This window comes from Cervus elaphus, chromosome 30, assembly GCF_910594005.1.
Source record: "Cervus elaphus chromosome 30, mCerEla1.1, whole genome shotgun sequence".
Taxonomy (NCBI): Eukaryota; Metazoa; Chordata; class Mammalia; order Artiodactyla; family Cervidae; genus Cervus; species Cervus elaphus.
Window position 1 is genome coordinate 76,557,802 of NC_057844.1, and position 14,085 is coordinate 76,571,886.

Sequence of the window (14,085 nt, forward strand, 5' to 3'; positions counted from 1 at the left end):
TGAAAGGACAGCACAAGGCCCCCAATGTTGAGGATTTTTCAAATAAAAGTGTGGCCAAGCCAGGTATAAATGTGCAGCAATTTTGGCTGAACCTCACTGACACTGGGCTTTAAAAGGCTGCCTGTTTTAGAACTCAAAGTTGCAAGAAGTACTTTGAAAATGGTATTTTAAACCAGTGGGCACGTGACATTTTCCACATCTGGGCTGGAGACAAAAGCAGATACTCACCTCTAATGATCTGTCTTTACGGAGGACCTTCTGGACAATTTCCAGGACATTTAGTTTGCCTATCACCAAGATGTCGAAGACGGCATTGAGACCCTAAAAAAGCAAAGCAAGGAATCAGCCTTGGGACAGCCTAACTCTGATCAGGTAGCCAGGATACGTCACAATTCTATTGCTGAATTTAGACGAGAAATGTCCTGGATTAGATCGCCGTAGATAATCTCTTCAGCTCTAAAAACAAAACAAATCCTACTGTTTCTATGAAATTAGCTCATGATATTTGTATCAAATTTACTTATTTATTTCTTTAATTCTTGGTTGTACTGGGTCTTTGATGCTACGCACAGATTTTCTCTAGTTGTGGTGAGTTGCAGTGTGTGGGCTCCTCATTGCACTGGCTTCTCTCGTTGCAGAGCACAGGCTCAATAGTTGTGATGCATGGGCTTAGTTGCCCATAGCATGTGGAATCTTCCCGGGCCAGGGATCAAACCTGTGTCCCGTGCATTGGCAGGCTGATTCTTTACCCCTGGACTACCAAGAAAGTCCCATCAGATTTGTCATCTCGTAAATCCCCTGTTAGTCACAGTTTCATAGCCTGCATACAAGAGTATGATAAGATGAAGGAGAGCTAGAGCCTTGGAGTTCCCAGGAGAAGTTCTGCAGAGGCCCCCCCTTTCATTTTTTACCCCTAAAACAGTCCCAGGGTTGTAGCAGAGCCAAAACCGGTGCAGTGGCCATACCTAAGATGATAAGGTAGCCAGCAACCTTGAAAACCCAGCCATGTAAGTAATTACACTTCAGGAACCTGGGAAGCTGCCTGATGAGGGCATATGCCCTGGAAGCGAGAGAACAGAACATACAGACTCTGGTGGGGCTGCAGAGACATCCCAGGCTCAGACTCTTGGTCACCCACCAGCTCTTCCTTCCTGCCCGGCACACAGCCAGCCCCGCAGGGGAGTGTGGTCATGTGACTGAGTTCCAGTCAATGGGATGTGGGCAGAAGCAATACCGCAGCTCTTGGAGGTTTGGTCATAGACCAGAGCACGTGCCACCCTGGGTTTCCCATCCAGCTGGCTGTGGTGGAGATGATGGAGGTGTCTGGAGTGGCACTGGAAACCACACCCTGAGGACGGCAGAGCCCCACTGTGTGGAGGATGGCCACCTCTGCCCATGACTTTCATTGGGATGACCAGTAACTCCAAGTATGCAAACCCCTGGCCCTTGGATGTGTGATACTGCAGCTGCACCGATGCTAACAGCTTGCAGCAGCATCACCACAGTCCCTTTCTAGTGGATATGGCTGCTCTTAAAGCTCTGACGCCTGTGCTTACAAGCGGAGGCTCACCTAGCCTTGGACTCCACCCTTTACCCTGCAGTGGACTTTCCACAAACGTGGGTGCTGTAGAGAATGCCATGCAGCTGAACTCCCTGTTGGAACTAGGCAGAGCGGTCAGAATATACACTGTGTGGATGGTTCAAGCTGCCCTTCGAAGACGTGGGGCCTTTGAACACAGAGCTTCGTGGCAAAGACGATAGATCGTAAGTTATCAGAAGCCAGTGGTAATTTGTGGTTTTCAGCGCAAGGGTGACATCTCTCCTCAGCCCCCTCCCATACATGCTGGGAGCCATTAATTATCCAGTACACGGGCCAGTGCTGGGTTAATCACTTCACAGAATCCTCATTTTATTCACCCATGTGATGCATGATTTTACTGGGTCACAGAGGACCATTTCTGCCTGGGTGTGAACCATTTTCTAGAAGGCAGGCAGCTCCCTGTTGAGCGGCGTTGTCTTCTTATGCCAAGTGTTCTTCTGCCTGTGAGCTATAGGACAGTCACCCAGGGGTGACGCGGTCAGGCTGTCATGAGGACTGAGCCCAACACCAGTCTGGCACTCTCTCCCCCTTCCCATTTAAATCCGTCATCAAGATGGCCACATTCTAGTCAGATTTTTGGAAACCTGCTCAACATCACCATATCTTTATTTATGAAAATTCAAGCTAATTTTTTAGTGCTTTTCTTAACGGAGGTGGGAGTCACCTGGGGGCCTTGTGAAATGCAGGTGCAGATTCAGCAGGCCTGTGGTGGGGGTCTGAGATCCTAAATCTCTAAATAAGGTCCCAGATGGTGTCAATGCCACTGGTCCTCAAGCCATACTTTGAGACAAGCAAGATTTCAGGACGGCAGTTCTCACAGAATGATTTTCACCCCCTACCAGGGGGGTGTGCTTGGCACACCTTGGCACAAATGTCTGGAGACATTTGAGATTGTCACAACTAAGGGAGGGGGTGTCCTTTTGGCATCTAGTGGGTAGAGACCAGGGATGTTGCCAAATATCCTACGGTGCACAGGACATGCCCCAAAGAAAGAATGATTCAGCCTCAAATGCCAATAATGCCAAGGTTCAGAATCAGTGGTTTGGAGCAAACTTTCAAAAAAGTAACTCATGAGGTTCTAGTATCTTTGCACAGTAATTCTTTCTATACCGTTTCCTAGCTAGCTGACCTTAATCGTACGGATCGAATCAAATAAAACCATTTATCTTTGCCTTGACTGGTGTCCAGCCCCAAAGAGCTTGGACCTGGGAAAGGAAGATCGTTTCCCACGGCTTCCTATATGGGCCCCGCACACCCCACATTTGTCTACATCTCTTCACATCCCTAATGTCTCAGTTTCCCTCTGATAACGTAAGGCAGAAAATTAGCTAGAACAGAGAAAAAGAGTGCATTTCCACGCCTCTCCCTTCTAGGGGCTTCTACTCAGATCAGACGTAGGGGGCGCACACCTGGACCCTTCAGAGCCCTCTCCTGTCCTCCCTGACATTTCCGGACAAAGGCAAATATAACATAACACACATCAATGCTTGTTAATCAGGACCAGAAACAGCGGTAGGGTCGCAACATGGCTGTGCTTAGGATTGCTGAAACATGAAAGCACCCCAGAAAGGCCACAACACTCTTTCTTTTCTCCAGGACCTCTCCACAGGGGCTAGTCACCTGCTCTTCAGAGCTGTCCCCTCTCCGTGTCCACCAGTTCTAATGAGAGTCAACCAAGACAGTCAGTTCCCACCTGAACCACCAGGAGCGTGGTGGCACATGTAATCAGTCCAGAGAGGGCTAGGCTGAAGACTGGCAATAGGGGTGCAGAGAGGGGGACCACAGGCCCCCGCGCAAAGGCAGCGTGAGGTGTCTTTACAGGAGGGAAACGGGTGTAGGGAGAGCAGGCCCCCCCGAAGGCACCTGGGGTCTTACCAGCACGGTGATCCCTTGCTCTTTGCACAGCATGGCCACTGCTCCCAGGAGGATGCTCAGCAACACCCAGAATGTGGAGTGGGTCCTCTCCTTGTTAGCTGCCGACCAGGAGAAACAACAAACGCAGAGTCACACAGCTCAGCTCAGTCTTGGGAGCTCCGGGAACTCAAATTCTCAGCGTGCACCTTAGACAGTCACCATTTAAAAACACTTTGGTCTTGAATGGCATTTCTCTGTGGGCCACTGTGTTAGACCCGCATTTCTGGTTAGATGGTGGTAGCTCAGCTGGTCGAGAATCTGCCTGCAATGCAGGAGACCCGGGTTTCATCCCTGGGTTGGGAAGATCCCCTGGAGGAGGGCATGGCAACCCACTCCCGTACTCTAGCCTGGAGGATTCCATGGACAGAGGAGCCTGGCAGGCTATAGTCCACGGGGTTGGAAGGAGCTGGACATTTTGGACTTTTTTTGTGACTCAAGATATGATTGAGTGACTAACACTTTCACTTTCTATATGGCATACACACCCCCTCCTCAACGTCCCCCAGCAGGAGCCCAGAGCCTTCGGGAGGCATTGCAATGCAGCCCTGGTACAAAGACATCTCAAGGCAGAGTTCCCAGGGGCGAGGTCCTTCTTCCCAGCCCGCCAGTCACCTAACAGGCCGTTCTGACAGCTTGTGCCGAGGACTCCCACTGGTGGTGTAGACGCTGCATCTGGCTATCCCCCTCTGCTCTGAGAATCTCTACAACTCCCTGAGTCGGGGTCCAGCACTGCTCTGAGAGTGTCTATCACTTCTAGGTGGAGTCTGGGCTCTCTGAACCCCAGATGCCTTAAGAACACCTGCTCTGCTACCAGCGTGGACTAGTTCTGAAGGATGCCGGACCATTGAGCTCACCTGCACGGACACTCAAGCATCAACGGGAAACCAAAACCTCAGCAGAAATGTGACGAAGGCAGCAAGCCGCTTGGCTTGGGTGTGGCTGGGCTGCAGTAGTAACTGATGGTCCCTGAACGCCTTTTGAGGACGAAGGGTCTGCTCTCTACTGGCAGGGGGTGTGGAGGATGCAATTTGGGGACCAGAGCTCCGGGCAGGAGAGGAGAAGGCACGTGTGACACTCCGCTCTATTCTTCGTGAGGTCCTCAGCTCCTCACTGAGGTCAGTGGTGAACAAACATTTTATAAAGACCTAAGTGTGAGGTGGGGCAAAGTGAACCTGCTTGGAGGAGGTGCCCCTGGGTCTTGGGTCAGCTCTGCCTAAAACCAGAACTTCTGGCCTAAATTCCAGCTCTGCGGTTCACCGCGTGACCTGGAGCAAGTTACTTGTACAGCCTCAGGGTCCTCATCAATAAGATGCGTGCAACAATAACTGTATCTTCCCTACTCCAGTGAGAAAAAAGGTATACAGAAATACCTGCCCGTTTGTGTTAAAAGTTACATATAAAAGTTGCTCATACATGCAAAACATATCTCTGGAGAGCACATAGGAAACCAACTACAGTAGTTTCTAAACTATTTTTTTTTCCCCATACCATGCAGCTTAATCTTAGTTCCCTGACCAGGGATCGAACCCAGGCCCTGGCAGCAAAAGTGCCTGTGTCCTAACCACTGGACTGCCAGCGAATTCCCTCTAAACAACTTTAAGGAGAAAAATTTGGATAGGAGAGGAAAGAAATCTTACTTTTCACTGCAAAACCTTTCATACCATGTACATTTTTTTAAACTATGTGCATGAATTAAAAACCACACTAAAAACGAAACATCGAAAAAACAAGACAAAAAACCTTGGTAGACTGCTGAGACCACAGAAAGCATTCACTGTTTATTGCACATAAATTAGCAAAACCACCCCAGGTTCAAGGGAGAGGGTCTCCAACAGGGCTTTGATGCAAGGGGGTGACTGATCCGTCACATTGTCACCAAAATGTGCCAAGCTCGCTATGCAGTGACAAGATACACCTTGGCTCTCATTAAACTGCTTGAGCAGAAAACCAACAACTAAGGTATGTGAGCGAGACAGGGAGACAGAGAGATGCAGATCTTGAATGAAGTGGATACCTGGGAGTCATCAGCAAAGCCCCAGACCAAAGTCCTGGGCTCCCTGTCCGGGATCAGCTGTGGGATCTGGAGCCGGGGAGAGAGGATGCTGCTAACCTGGAACTTTCCACGTGTGGCTGGAGACTCCTCTCAGGATGCTGAGGGGCTGCACCCAGCCAAGCCCCCTGGACTCTCAACAAACTGTGAGCAGGACTGACCCCCGTGCTGTCCGAGGGCCCAGTCGGCTGGCTGGGAAAACGTCCTCACTCACACATAGGCCCTAGGGGCTGGAGATTCAGAAGTCAAGCAAAAGGACACACGGGCTGACACTGTCTGATCTTTTCAGCTTTTCTTGGGAATCTTTGTTGGATTTCCGGGATTAATGTACAAACAGCAGAACTGACAGAAGAAAACAAAAAAGTTTTATTTGGCTGTACAGTCAAGGCACCCGAAGGCTTTTCACCAGCCCAACTGATCAATAAACAGTAAAGCCTCACTGATTCAGATTCCACTGTCTCGAATCAACCAGCACTCTTGTTTTTAGTCTTTCTGATCTGATTCTTCCTGCCGTTGACAGGATGAAGGGGTCCCAATGCTGAGAATGGCACATAGGGCCTTCCTTACAGGGTGACACAGACTTTCCAGGTTCCCTGGGTCTAAATTTCAAGCACACGGGCCACTCTGCTTTCACTGGGCTTTGCACGTTCCCTTCTCTTAAGCTAGAATGTCCCAGAAGAATCCTGTGGCCATCAAAGATCACTTAGGCTGTGCAACCCACCCTCCAGGGCAGCCTCCCTTCTGATTCACATTTCATTCACAGTTGCAACAACAGCAAATGGTCCTACTGTGTGCATGCCTGACTGCCCAAGTAGCAGGGTCTGTCCCATGCACCTCGGTGCCCCTAACTGACCCCCTACATTAAGTCAGGCCCAGCGGTAGCCCCCAAGATGGCCCTAAGCACAATCTACTAGCGTGTTCTTCTCAGACTTCACTACAAACACTTGATTTTCAGCTCTCACCTTCGGCAGTGCTGACACATGGGTCAACTCTCAGCACCGTAGGACGTTCGGTGCCTCCCTTGTTTCTACCCCCCGGAAGCCAGCAGCCCTCCGAGCTCTCAGTTGTGATGACCCAAAACATCAGGCTTTGCCAGTGGAGACCATTAAACTAACCAGGCCACTCACAGTGTGTGGTCCTGCCCTTGGATCTTCTAAGAAAGGCAGATGCTGAGGCCCTCCAGCCCAACCCAGACCCTTGGACTCAGAGACTCGAGGGTGGAGCCCCACTGAAAGCCTGTTAACCAGCCATCTGGGTGATTCTGATGCCACAGGTCGAGGAGCATCACCCTTGGTGGAAAGCTTGCTCACAGCTGCATCCCGGGTACCAGGCCTGGCTCGTTGGAGCATCTTCTTCAAGCGCCAGAATCTGGGGTACCTGATTACCTATCAGGAGGGGCAGGGAACTGACAAATCACAGAGCCATAATGTAGGAACAGCTGGAGTGCTTCCAGGAGGTCGTGCCCGTGATCTCCCTGGCAGCGATGGCAGAGCGGGAATCCCGCCCAGGACGCTGCAGGCAGGGGGCCACATGGTTGTGACTTCTAGAACTGATAGTCCATTTCAGTTTTAACTTCGAGTGAGCCCACGCATGCCTTCTACCTGCCTCCCATTGTCCTGAGCAGCATCTCTCCAATATCCCAGGCGGCACAGTGCCTAGAAGCCAAGTTGTCTTTATTGAAATTCATGGTATATCAGAGTATTTAGTACCATCAAGCAAACTAAGGATAATTCCACTTGTAGAAATTAACTACATTATACATGTAACACCAAGAGATCACAATTACGAGCCCCAATCACAAAGCCCTGTTACATTAGACATGATTGCATTGGGGTATTCATGTATTTATTGGGATTTATTATTTTCTCTGGGCTTCTCTCATAGCTCAGTTGGTAAAGAATCCGCCTGCAATGCAGGAGACCTGGGTTTGATTCCTGGGTTGGGAAGATCCCCTGTAGAAGGGACAGGCTACCCACTCTAGTATTCTGGCCTGGAGAATTCCATGGACTATATAGCCCATGGGTTCGCAAAGAGTTGGACACGCCTGAGCAACTTTTACTTTGGGCATTTGCTAGCAATCAGCAGCAGACAAGTGTTTCTAGACACCAAGGCATTGAGACCTTTAAAAAAAACATGGCCAAAGTAGAGGTAAAGCTAATGGATCACTTCATTTCTCTTAGCATATGATTTTGAGCAAAGTCCACAAGTTTCAGCAGGTGAGCACAAGGGTCCAGGCCAAAGCAGAGGGGCCATGCTCACTCCACAGGACACCAGAGCATGGGCACCCCACGCCTTCCGACACATGAGAGCGGCGGGTGGAGGGTGACCCACAGGGCTTGTCCTTGCCTCTCAGTGTAGGGCGTTCTCTCAGCCCTTCCTCCTGGAACACGTTGTGCTGAGTCTGCATCCAACCACTTTTCGGGATTTGCTCATATCAGCAGTTTATATGCAAACGTGTGTGTGCTCGGTCATGTCTGACTCTTTGCAACCTATGGACTGTAGTCTACCAGGCTCCTCTGTCCATGAAATTTTCCAGGCAAGAATACTGGAGTGGGTTGTCATTTCCTCCTCTGGGGGATCTTCCTGACTCAAAGGCAGGCGGATTCTCTACTACCGAGCCACCCGGGAATCCTTATATGCAAATAGATACCCTTTAATTATAAATGAACCCATTAATTACTATGGAGCCTCCCACCCTGGCTCCTGCGGCCTTGAAAACCCCACACCTCAGACCCAGCCGTTGTTTTCGTATCCATTAGGCATTAGGTTCAGTAGTTCACTAGAAACCATAACGGAGAGACTTCCCTGGGGTCCAGTGATTAGGACTCCAGATTTCCACCACAGGGGGCATGGGTTTGATCCCCGGTTGGGGAACTAAGATCCAGTAAGTCACATGGAGCGGCCAAAACAACTCCTCCAAAAACAAACAAACAAACAAACAAAAATGAACCTCTTCCCTCCTCACCCCTTTACTGGAATTTGATTTTTTAAACTTCTATTCCCACAATTTGTGTTCAGAAGTCTTGAAACATACTATGATTTCCCAGTGTAATGTTCCCTGATCTCAACATTTTAGTCCCTTGATCATTTTACATTTCTTCCTAGAAAAACTGAATTAGCTGTTGACTGTAACATGGATTAATTCCACCCCGCCCTCCACAGCTCAGTAGTTTTGGATAGGAAAAAAATTCCCAGTTCCTCCATTAAAACACCCAAAGGACTGCTCTTGAAAGCACTCTGTGAACACCAAGGTAAACGACCACAGGACTCAGGCTCCACTTGCCTGGGATTTAAAATGGATTTCTCCTTAGATGGTTCAATCTGAGATTTCACCAAAAAAAGAACACATTTAAAAACTGCAACCTCCAGGTTGACAGACTTCTCTCTAATCTCACTTCATAATTTCACCACACTGCTCGAACTCCATTTCTGTAAGGGACTCAGGCTCCCTCCACCTCTCAAATCCTCAGCAAATTGTTCTGGGAGCATCCTACTCTTTAACTTTCTCTATACTTCTGGTTTAGTTCCAGAAGTTCACATGTTATGGAAACATGTGAAAGAGGATAACAATGATTCTGTGCTGAAAAAGTTTTTTCAGTTTCAGTGATTATTAAATATGAGTGTTACTTCCCCAGTGGCCCAGCAGTAAAGAATCTTCCTGCAAGGCAGGAGACCTGGGTTCGATCCCTAGATCGGGAAGATCCTCTGGACGAGGGCATGGCCATCCACTCTAGTATTCTTGCCTGGAGAATCCCATGGACAGAGGAGACTGGTGGGCTATAGTTCATAGGGTCACAAACAGTCGGACACGACTGAAGCAACTTAGCAGGAAGGCAGGTCACTTCTCAACAATGGTAATTTCAGGGCTCAGTTATAAACTGAGCAATGGCTTTACGTTCAGAAAACCAATTCTAGACCACCACGGTCCAAGAGGAGGCATGGTGGTTGGGGAGCACTTGAGATTTACCTGGTCCCTATTGAGACATGTCGGAAGGGTCAAACACACTACCTAATTTTGAAGACGCCATATGAAAGAATGTCAAACAGCTCATAATCTGTATACTGATTACATGTTGCAATTACAATATTTTTGATATATTGGGCTAAGAAACTATTGTTAAAATTCAGCTAACCTGTTTTTTTTTTTTTATAATGTGGCTACTAGAAATTTTGCTATGACCTGAAGGGCTCACATAGTATTTCCTACTACACAGCACGGTCAACAACGTCACATGCTCAGAGAACCAGCTCATCCATGAAATGATCTACACAGATGTTTATAACCCAAGTCTGCCTTTGAAAACTCGGAAAATATGAAGTGACTTGCTTATTAAAATTCACCTCTTTCTCCTCCAACCCCTATCAGATTAGTCACTTGATTTGCTATCAGGAGTCGTAAGACAGCGTGCACATACACTTCAGCTTTTCCACAATCCAAACTGGAAAGCTGAGCTTAACAGTCGACTCTTAAACTGGAGAGTTAGGGCCCAACCCTTCCATATAACTTCACAGTCGGCCCCCACTGTGTTCCTTGGTATCTGCTGGTCTGTATCGGTGGATTCAACCAACTTTCGGTTCTGCAATACTGAAGTGCATATTGAAAAAAATCTGCCTACAAATGGACTTCTGCAGTTCACGCCCATGGACTAACTGTACTTTTCAAACTATCTCACATAAATCAAAGGGGTCCTCTTTACAAATGTGTGGAAGGGAGGTGCATGATAAATCAAAGCCCACCTACGAAGTATTAATAAAGTATCTCTAGTACTGGGGACAATCAAGAAAGGCCTTAAAAAATTAAATAATCAACTGGGAAAGTGGTCCTGAGTTTAGGGACAGCCCAGCCTAGTAGACTTATGGGTCATAAGACCTCCTCTAGCATAGTTTTACCCTGTCATTTGCCAAATTATTATTTTCTTTGAGCAGTAATTTGTCAAGGTGACTAATGCGAACAGTTGCAAATATGTAAGCATAATCTAAATTTGGACTTGTGTTTTTGTATGTTTTTACTTAGTAACTAATGTAAGCTATTCTTTTATTCCCAGCTTTGAGCATTTTATTTTTATTTATCTTAAAAGAATTTTCTTTTTTTGGTCATGCCTCCAAGACATGTGGGATCTTAGTTCCCTGACCAGGGATGGAACCTGCACCCCCTGCATTGGAAGCGCAGAATCTTAACCACTGGACCACAGGGAAGTTGCCTGATCATTTTAATAAGACAGTTGAAACTGAAAACAGTAGGCCACCTTGCATACAGCTGGCACTCAAAAAATATTGGATGAGTCAACGGTTTTATTTATTTCGATGTCTATTAGAAGTTTTACTGTACTACTACATTTCAAAGGCAATTATGAGAGGTAATTAACACTGAAAAGTTAGTAATTCGTTAATGTGAATAAATACAGCCAGAAGTTCTCTTCTCACTTTTTAGTCTTTGAACCTCCTCACAAAGGAATAATCTCTGTCATGTAAGAGATTCTTTTTTAAAATTGTTTTTTTAAAAATTATGTTAATAATATTAAAAAGACTTAGGAAAAACTGATTATTTTCATTTTAGAATTAACAGCTAAAAACAGTAAAAATAAATCCTGAGAGGCGGATACCACCTCCAGTACAACTGCATTTATGAATACTTTTATTCAAAAAGTCTTCCGCAAATAGGGAGTTCTAACTGATGCATCGTTTGCTGTTTACTCGCTCGGTCGTGTCCAATACTTTTGTCACACCATAGACTACAGCCCAACAGGCTCCTCTGTCCATGGGATTTTTCCAGCAAGAATATTAGAGTGGGTTGCCATTTCCTTCTCCAGGGGACTTTCCCCACCCAGGGATCAAACCCGAGTCTCCTGCACTGCAGGCGGATTCTTCACCCGAGCCACTGGGGGAAGCCAAACTGGTGCCAAACTCACTGTTAAGTGTCTCAGGCTAAGAACTCTCCATCTCAAATCCATCCAGTCTACTAAGTTGTTAAGCAACAATGGTCCAGGAGAGAAAATGAAAAAAACAAACATAAAAAAAACCCCAAAAACTATTCTTACAGCATGCAACATCTCTCACAACTTGCTCTAGGAGAACTGTTCAGCATTCGCAAACATCAACCCTTTAGAATCCAGAATTTCAGAAAGACTGGCTTGGAAAATGTTTTCCTTGTTTCCGTGTCTCTCTCTGAGGTAATGCAATCCCTTCAGTAAACCGAGGCAAAGCCTGAGGGGCAGCAGGGGCGGTGGTGAGGGGAAGGAGTACGGAGGAGGTGGGAAACAAAACCCCCACAAGCATTAACAGCAAGACCCTGGTCAGCGCCAGCACCCCCAAGTGCCCAGCAGATGCGAGCAATTCAGGAAGCGCTGCGTGGCGGACTTGGCACGGCGCTCGAGTGGGGAAGCTGTCGTTTCAGAAAAAAACAGCATCGTATGCCAGGAGCGACCGTCTTCCCCAGTCGACGCCTGCATCTCGGCGCCGGAAGCCGGCGTGCGTCGCGGTGCGTGGGCGGAAGTCACTCAACTCCGTCCGGCGGCCCCAGGTCCCTCGGCCTGAGCTCAGAGCCGCACAACAAGCATCCGATTCTCGTTCCAGGAGTGGGAGCCAAGCAAGCGGCGCTTCCACCCGCGGAATGAGGAAATCAGACGCCGCTCTCCTAACTAAAATAACGGGGGGGGGGGGGGCGGGGGGGGGCACATTTTGGGAGAATCGAGCCAGTGTAGCAACCCCTGAGTAAAGAGAACCCACGCGAACACCGCGGTCACAATTCAGATGGCAGCAACCCCAAATCTAAAAAAAAAAAAACAAAAAAAGAAAAACAAGCGTCCTAGACTATGTGAGTTACGCAGTTGCCCCCGTTTCTTTTAAGCAGTGTGACTTAACTTTGTGTAAGCCAAAGACAAACATGTTTTGAATCAGAGTGGAAAAGAGCAGGAAACGAGATCCCAAGAGTCGAGTTACCCTGTTTTAGCTGCCTGAACTATGGTGTGACTGTCACGTGCGGCTCTTTGCGACCCCATGGACTGTTATTCCCGCCAGGCTCCTCTGTCCATGGGATTTTTTCAGGCAAGGATACTGGAGTGGGTGGCTATTTCCTCCTCCAGGGGATCTTCCCGACCCAGGGATTGAAACCACATCTGCATCTCCTGCACTGGCAGGCAGATTTCTTACCACTAGCGCCACCTGGGAAGCCCATGCAGACAGATTACCTTTTTCAAATCCAAAATATGTACTAGACTTTAACAGAGAGAAATGCTGACAGGATGTCTCATCATTAGAATAATACTTTACATTTTGGGTGTTCAGAAATAATAACCAGTGCACCATCGACTTAGTGTTTTTCTTTCTTTCTCGCTTTAAAATAATTATCCTTTTCTATAAGGCTATTTTCTTCTTTAAAAAAAAAAAGGTTCTATTCTAAAAGATCTCTCTTGGAGCTGTTCTACATAAGTACAAAAAAAAAAAAAAAAAAGACAGAAATGTTACATGAGACTTTTTTTTCACTCTCAAAAAATGCCAGGATTCCAGAGGTTAGCACAGAATTGCTTGTTACAATAAACTCAGGCAGTTAAAAATTGTCCAGAGCTTAATAATACAGACAGTGCATCTATAAAGAAAGCTAATGAGGTTATTAAAAAGGAATGTATTCTCTGAAAGATCTTTCTACCTAGTTAAAGCATTCACTTCAGAACACTTAATTTTTTGTTCCCTTATAAAAAATATTAAATTTGTTCCTCTGTAAAAAAAAAACGCTCTTAAACTTCAAGTTTATGAGGAATGAATGCTCGACTGTTCTTTGAATTGATGTTCAGATCTGAAAGAACAAAGACCAGGTAACTTAAATCATAAGTTTAAACAACAAATATCATTTATTATTATTTGTATTCAATAAGTACCAGACTGAACTTCTACCACAAAAGAGCCTTGATTCTTGGCTGCACACTTACAAACACATGGGCAACGGGAGTAGCAGGGGCTGTTCTTAAATCATACCTTTGATTTTTCTACCGCACCTAACACTTTTACAATTCATTAACAGAATTGAATGCACCCCCTGTTTATTTTTAATGATTGTTTTGACAAGCTTGCCTCACTGGTCCCATGAGGACAGTGAAGCCGATGAAGACTATTTAGTTGAGGCTGGCTTTGAAGTGAGTTAGACTCAGAGTGTGAACCCAGTTCAGCCATATGTAGATGTGTGGTCCTGGCGAGTTACTTAAACTCTGTGTCTTACATGTGGACAGCAGGGAAGGTAATTCCACCTATCTTAAAGATACACAGATGACATCACCCTTATGGCAGAAAGTGAAGAGGGACTAAAGAGCCTCTTGATGCAAGTGCCTCTTGATAAAAGTGAAAGAGGAGAGTGAAAAAGCTGGCTTAAAACTCAACATTCAGAAAACTAAAATCATGGTATCCAGTCCCATCACTTCATGGCAAATAGATGGGGAAACAGTGGAAATAGCGACAGACTTTATTTTCTTGGGCTCCAAAATCACTGCAGATGGCAACTGCAGCCATGAAATTAAAAGATGCTTGCTCC

At 46.8% G+C, this 14,085-nt stretch overlaps 1 protein-coding gene across 5 annotated transcripts in view; it reads right to left on the bottom strand.

Annotated features, from left to right (window-relative positions):
- Positions 1 to 14,085, bottom strand: part of TMTC4 (transmembrane O-mannosyltransferase targeting cadherins 4) — a 58,481-nt gene that overhangs the window by 24,267 nt on the left and 20,129 nt on the right. For all 5 annotated transcript variants that reach the window (XM_043892475.1, XM_043892478.1, XM_043892477.1 and 2 more), the window contains 2 exons: positions 3,476 to 3,573; positions 229 to 321 (listed from right to left, as the gene is read on the bottom strand). In XM_043892475.1, coding sequence (XP_043748410.1) covers positions 229 to 321; positions 3,476 to 3,573 — 191 coding nt within the window. The remainder of the gene's footprint in view (positions 1 to 228; positions 322 to 3,475; positions 3,574 to 14,085) is intronic.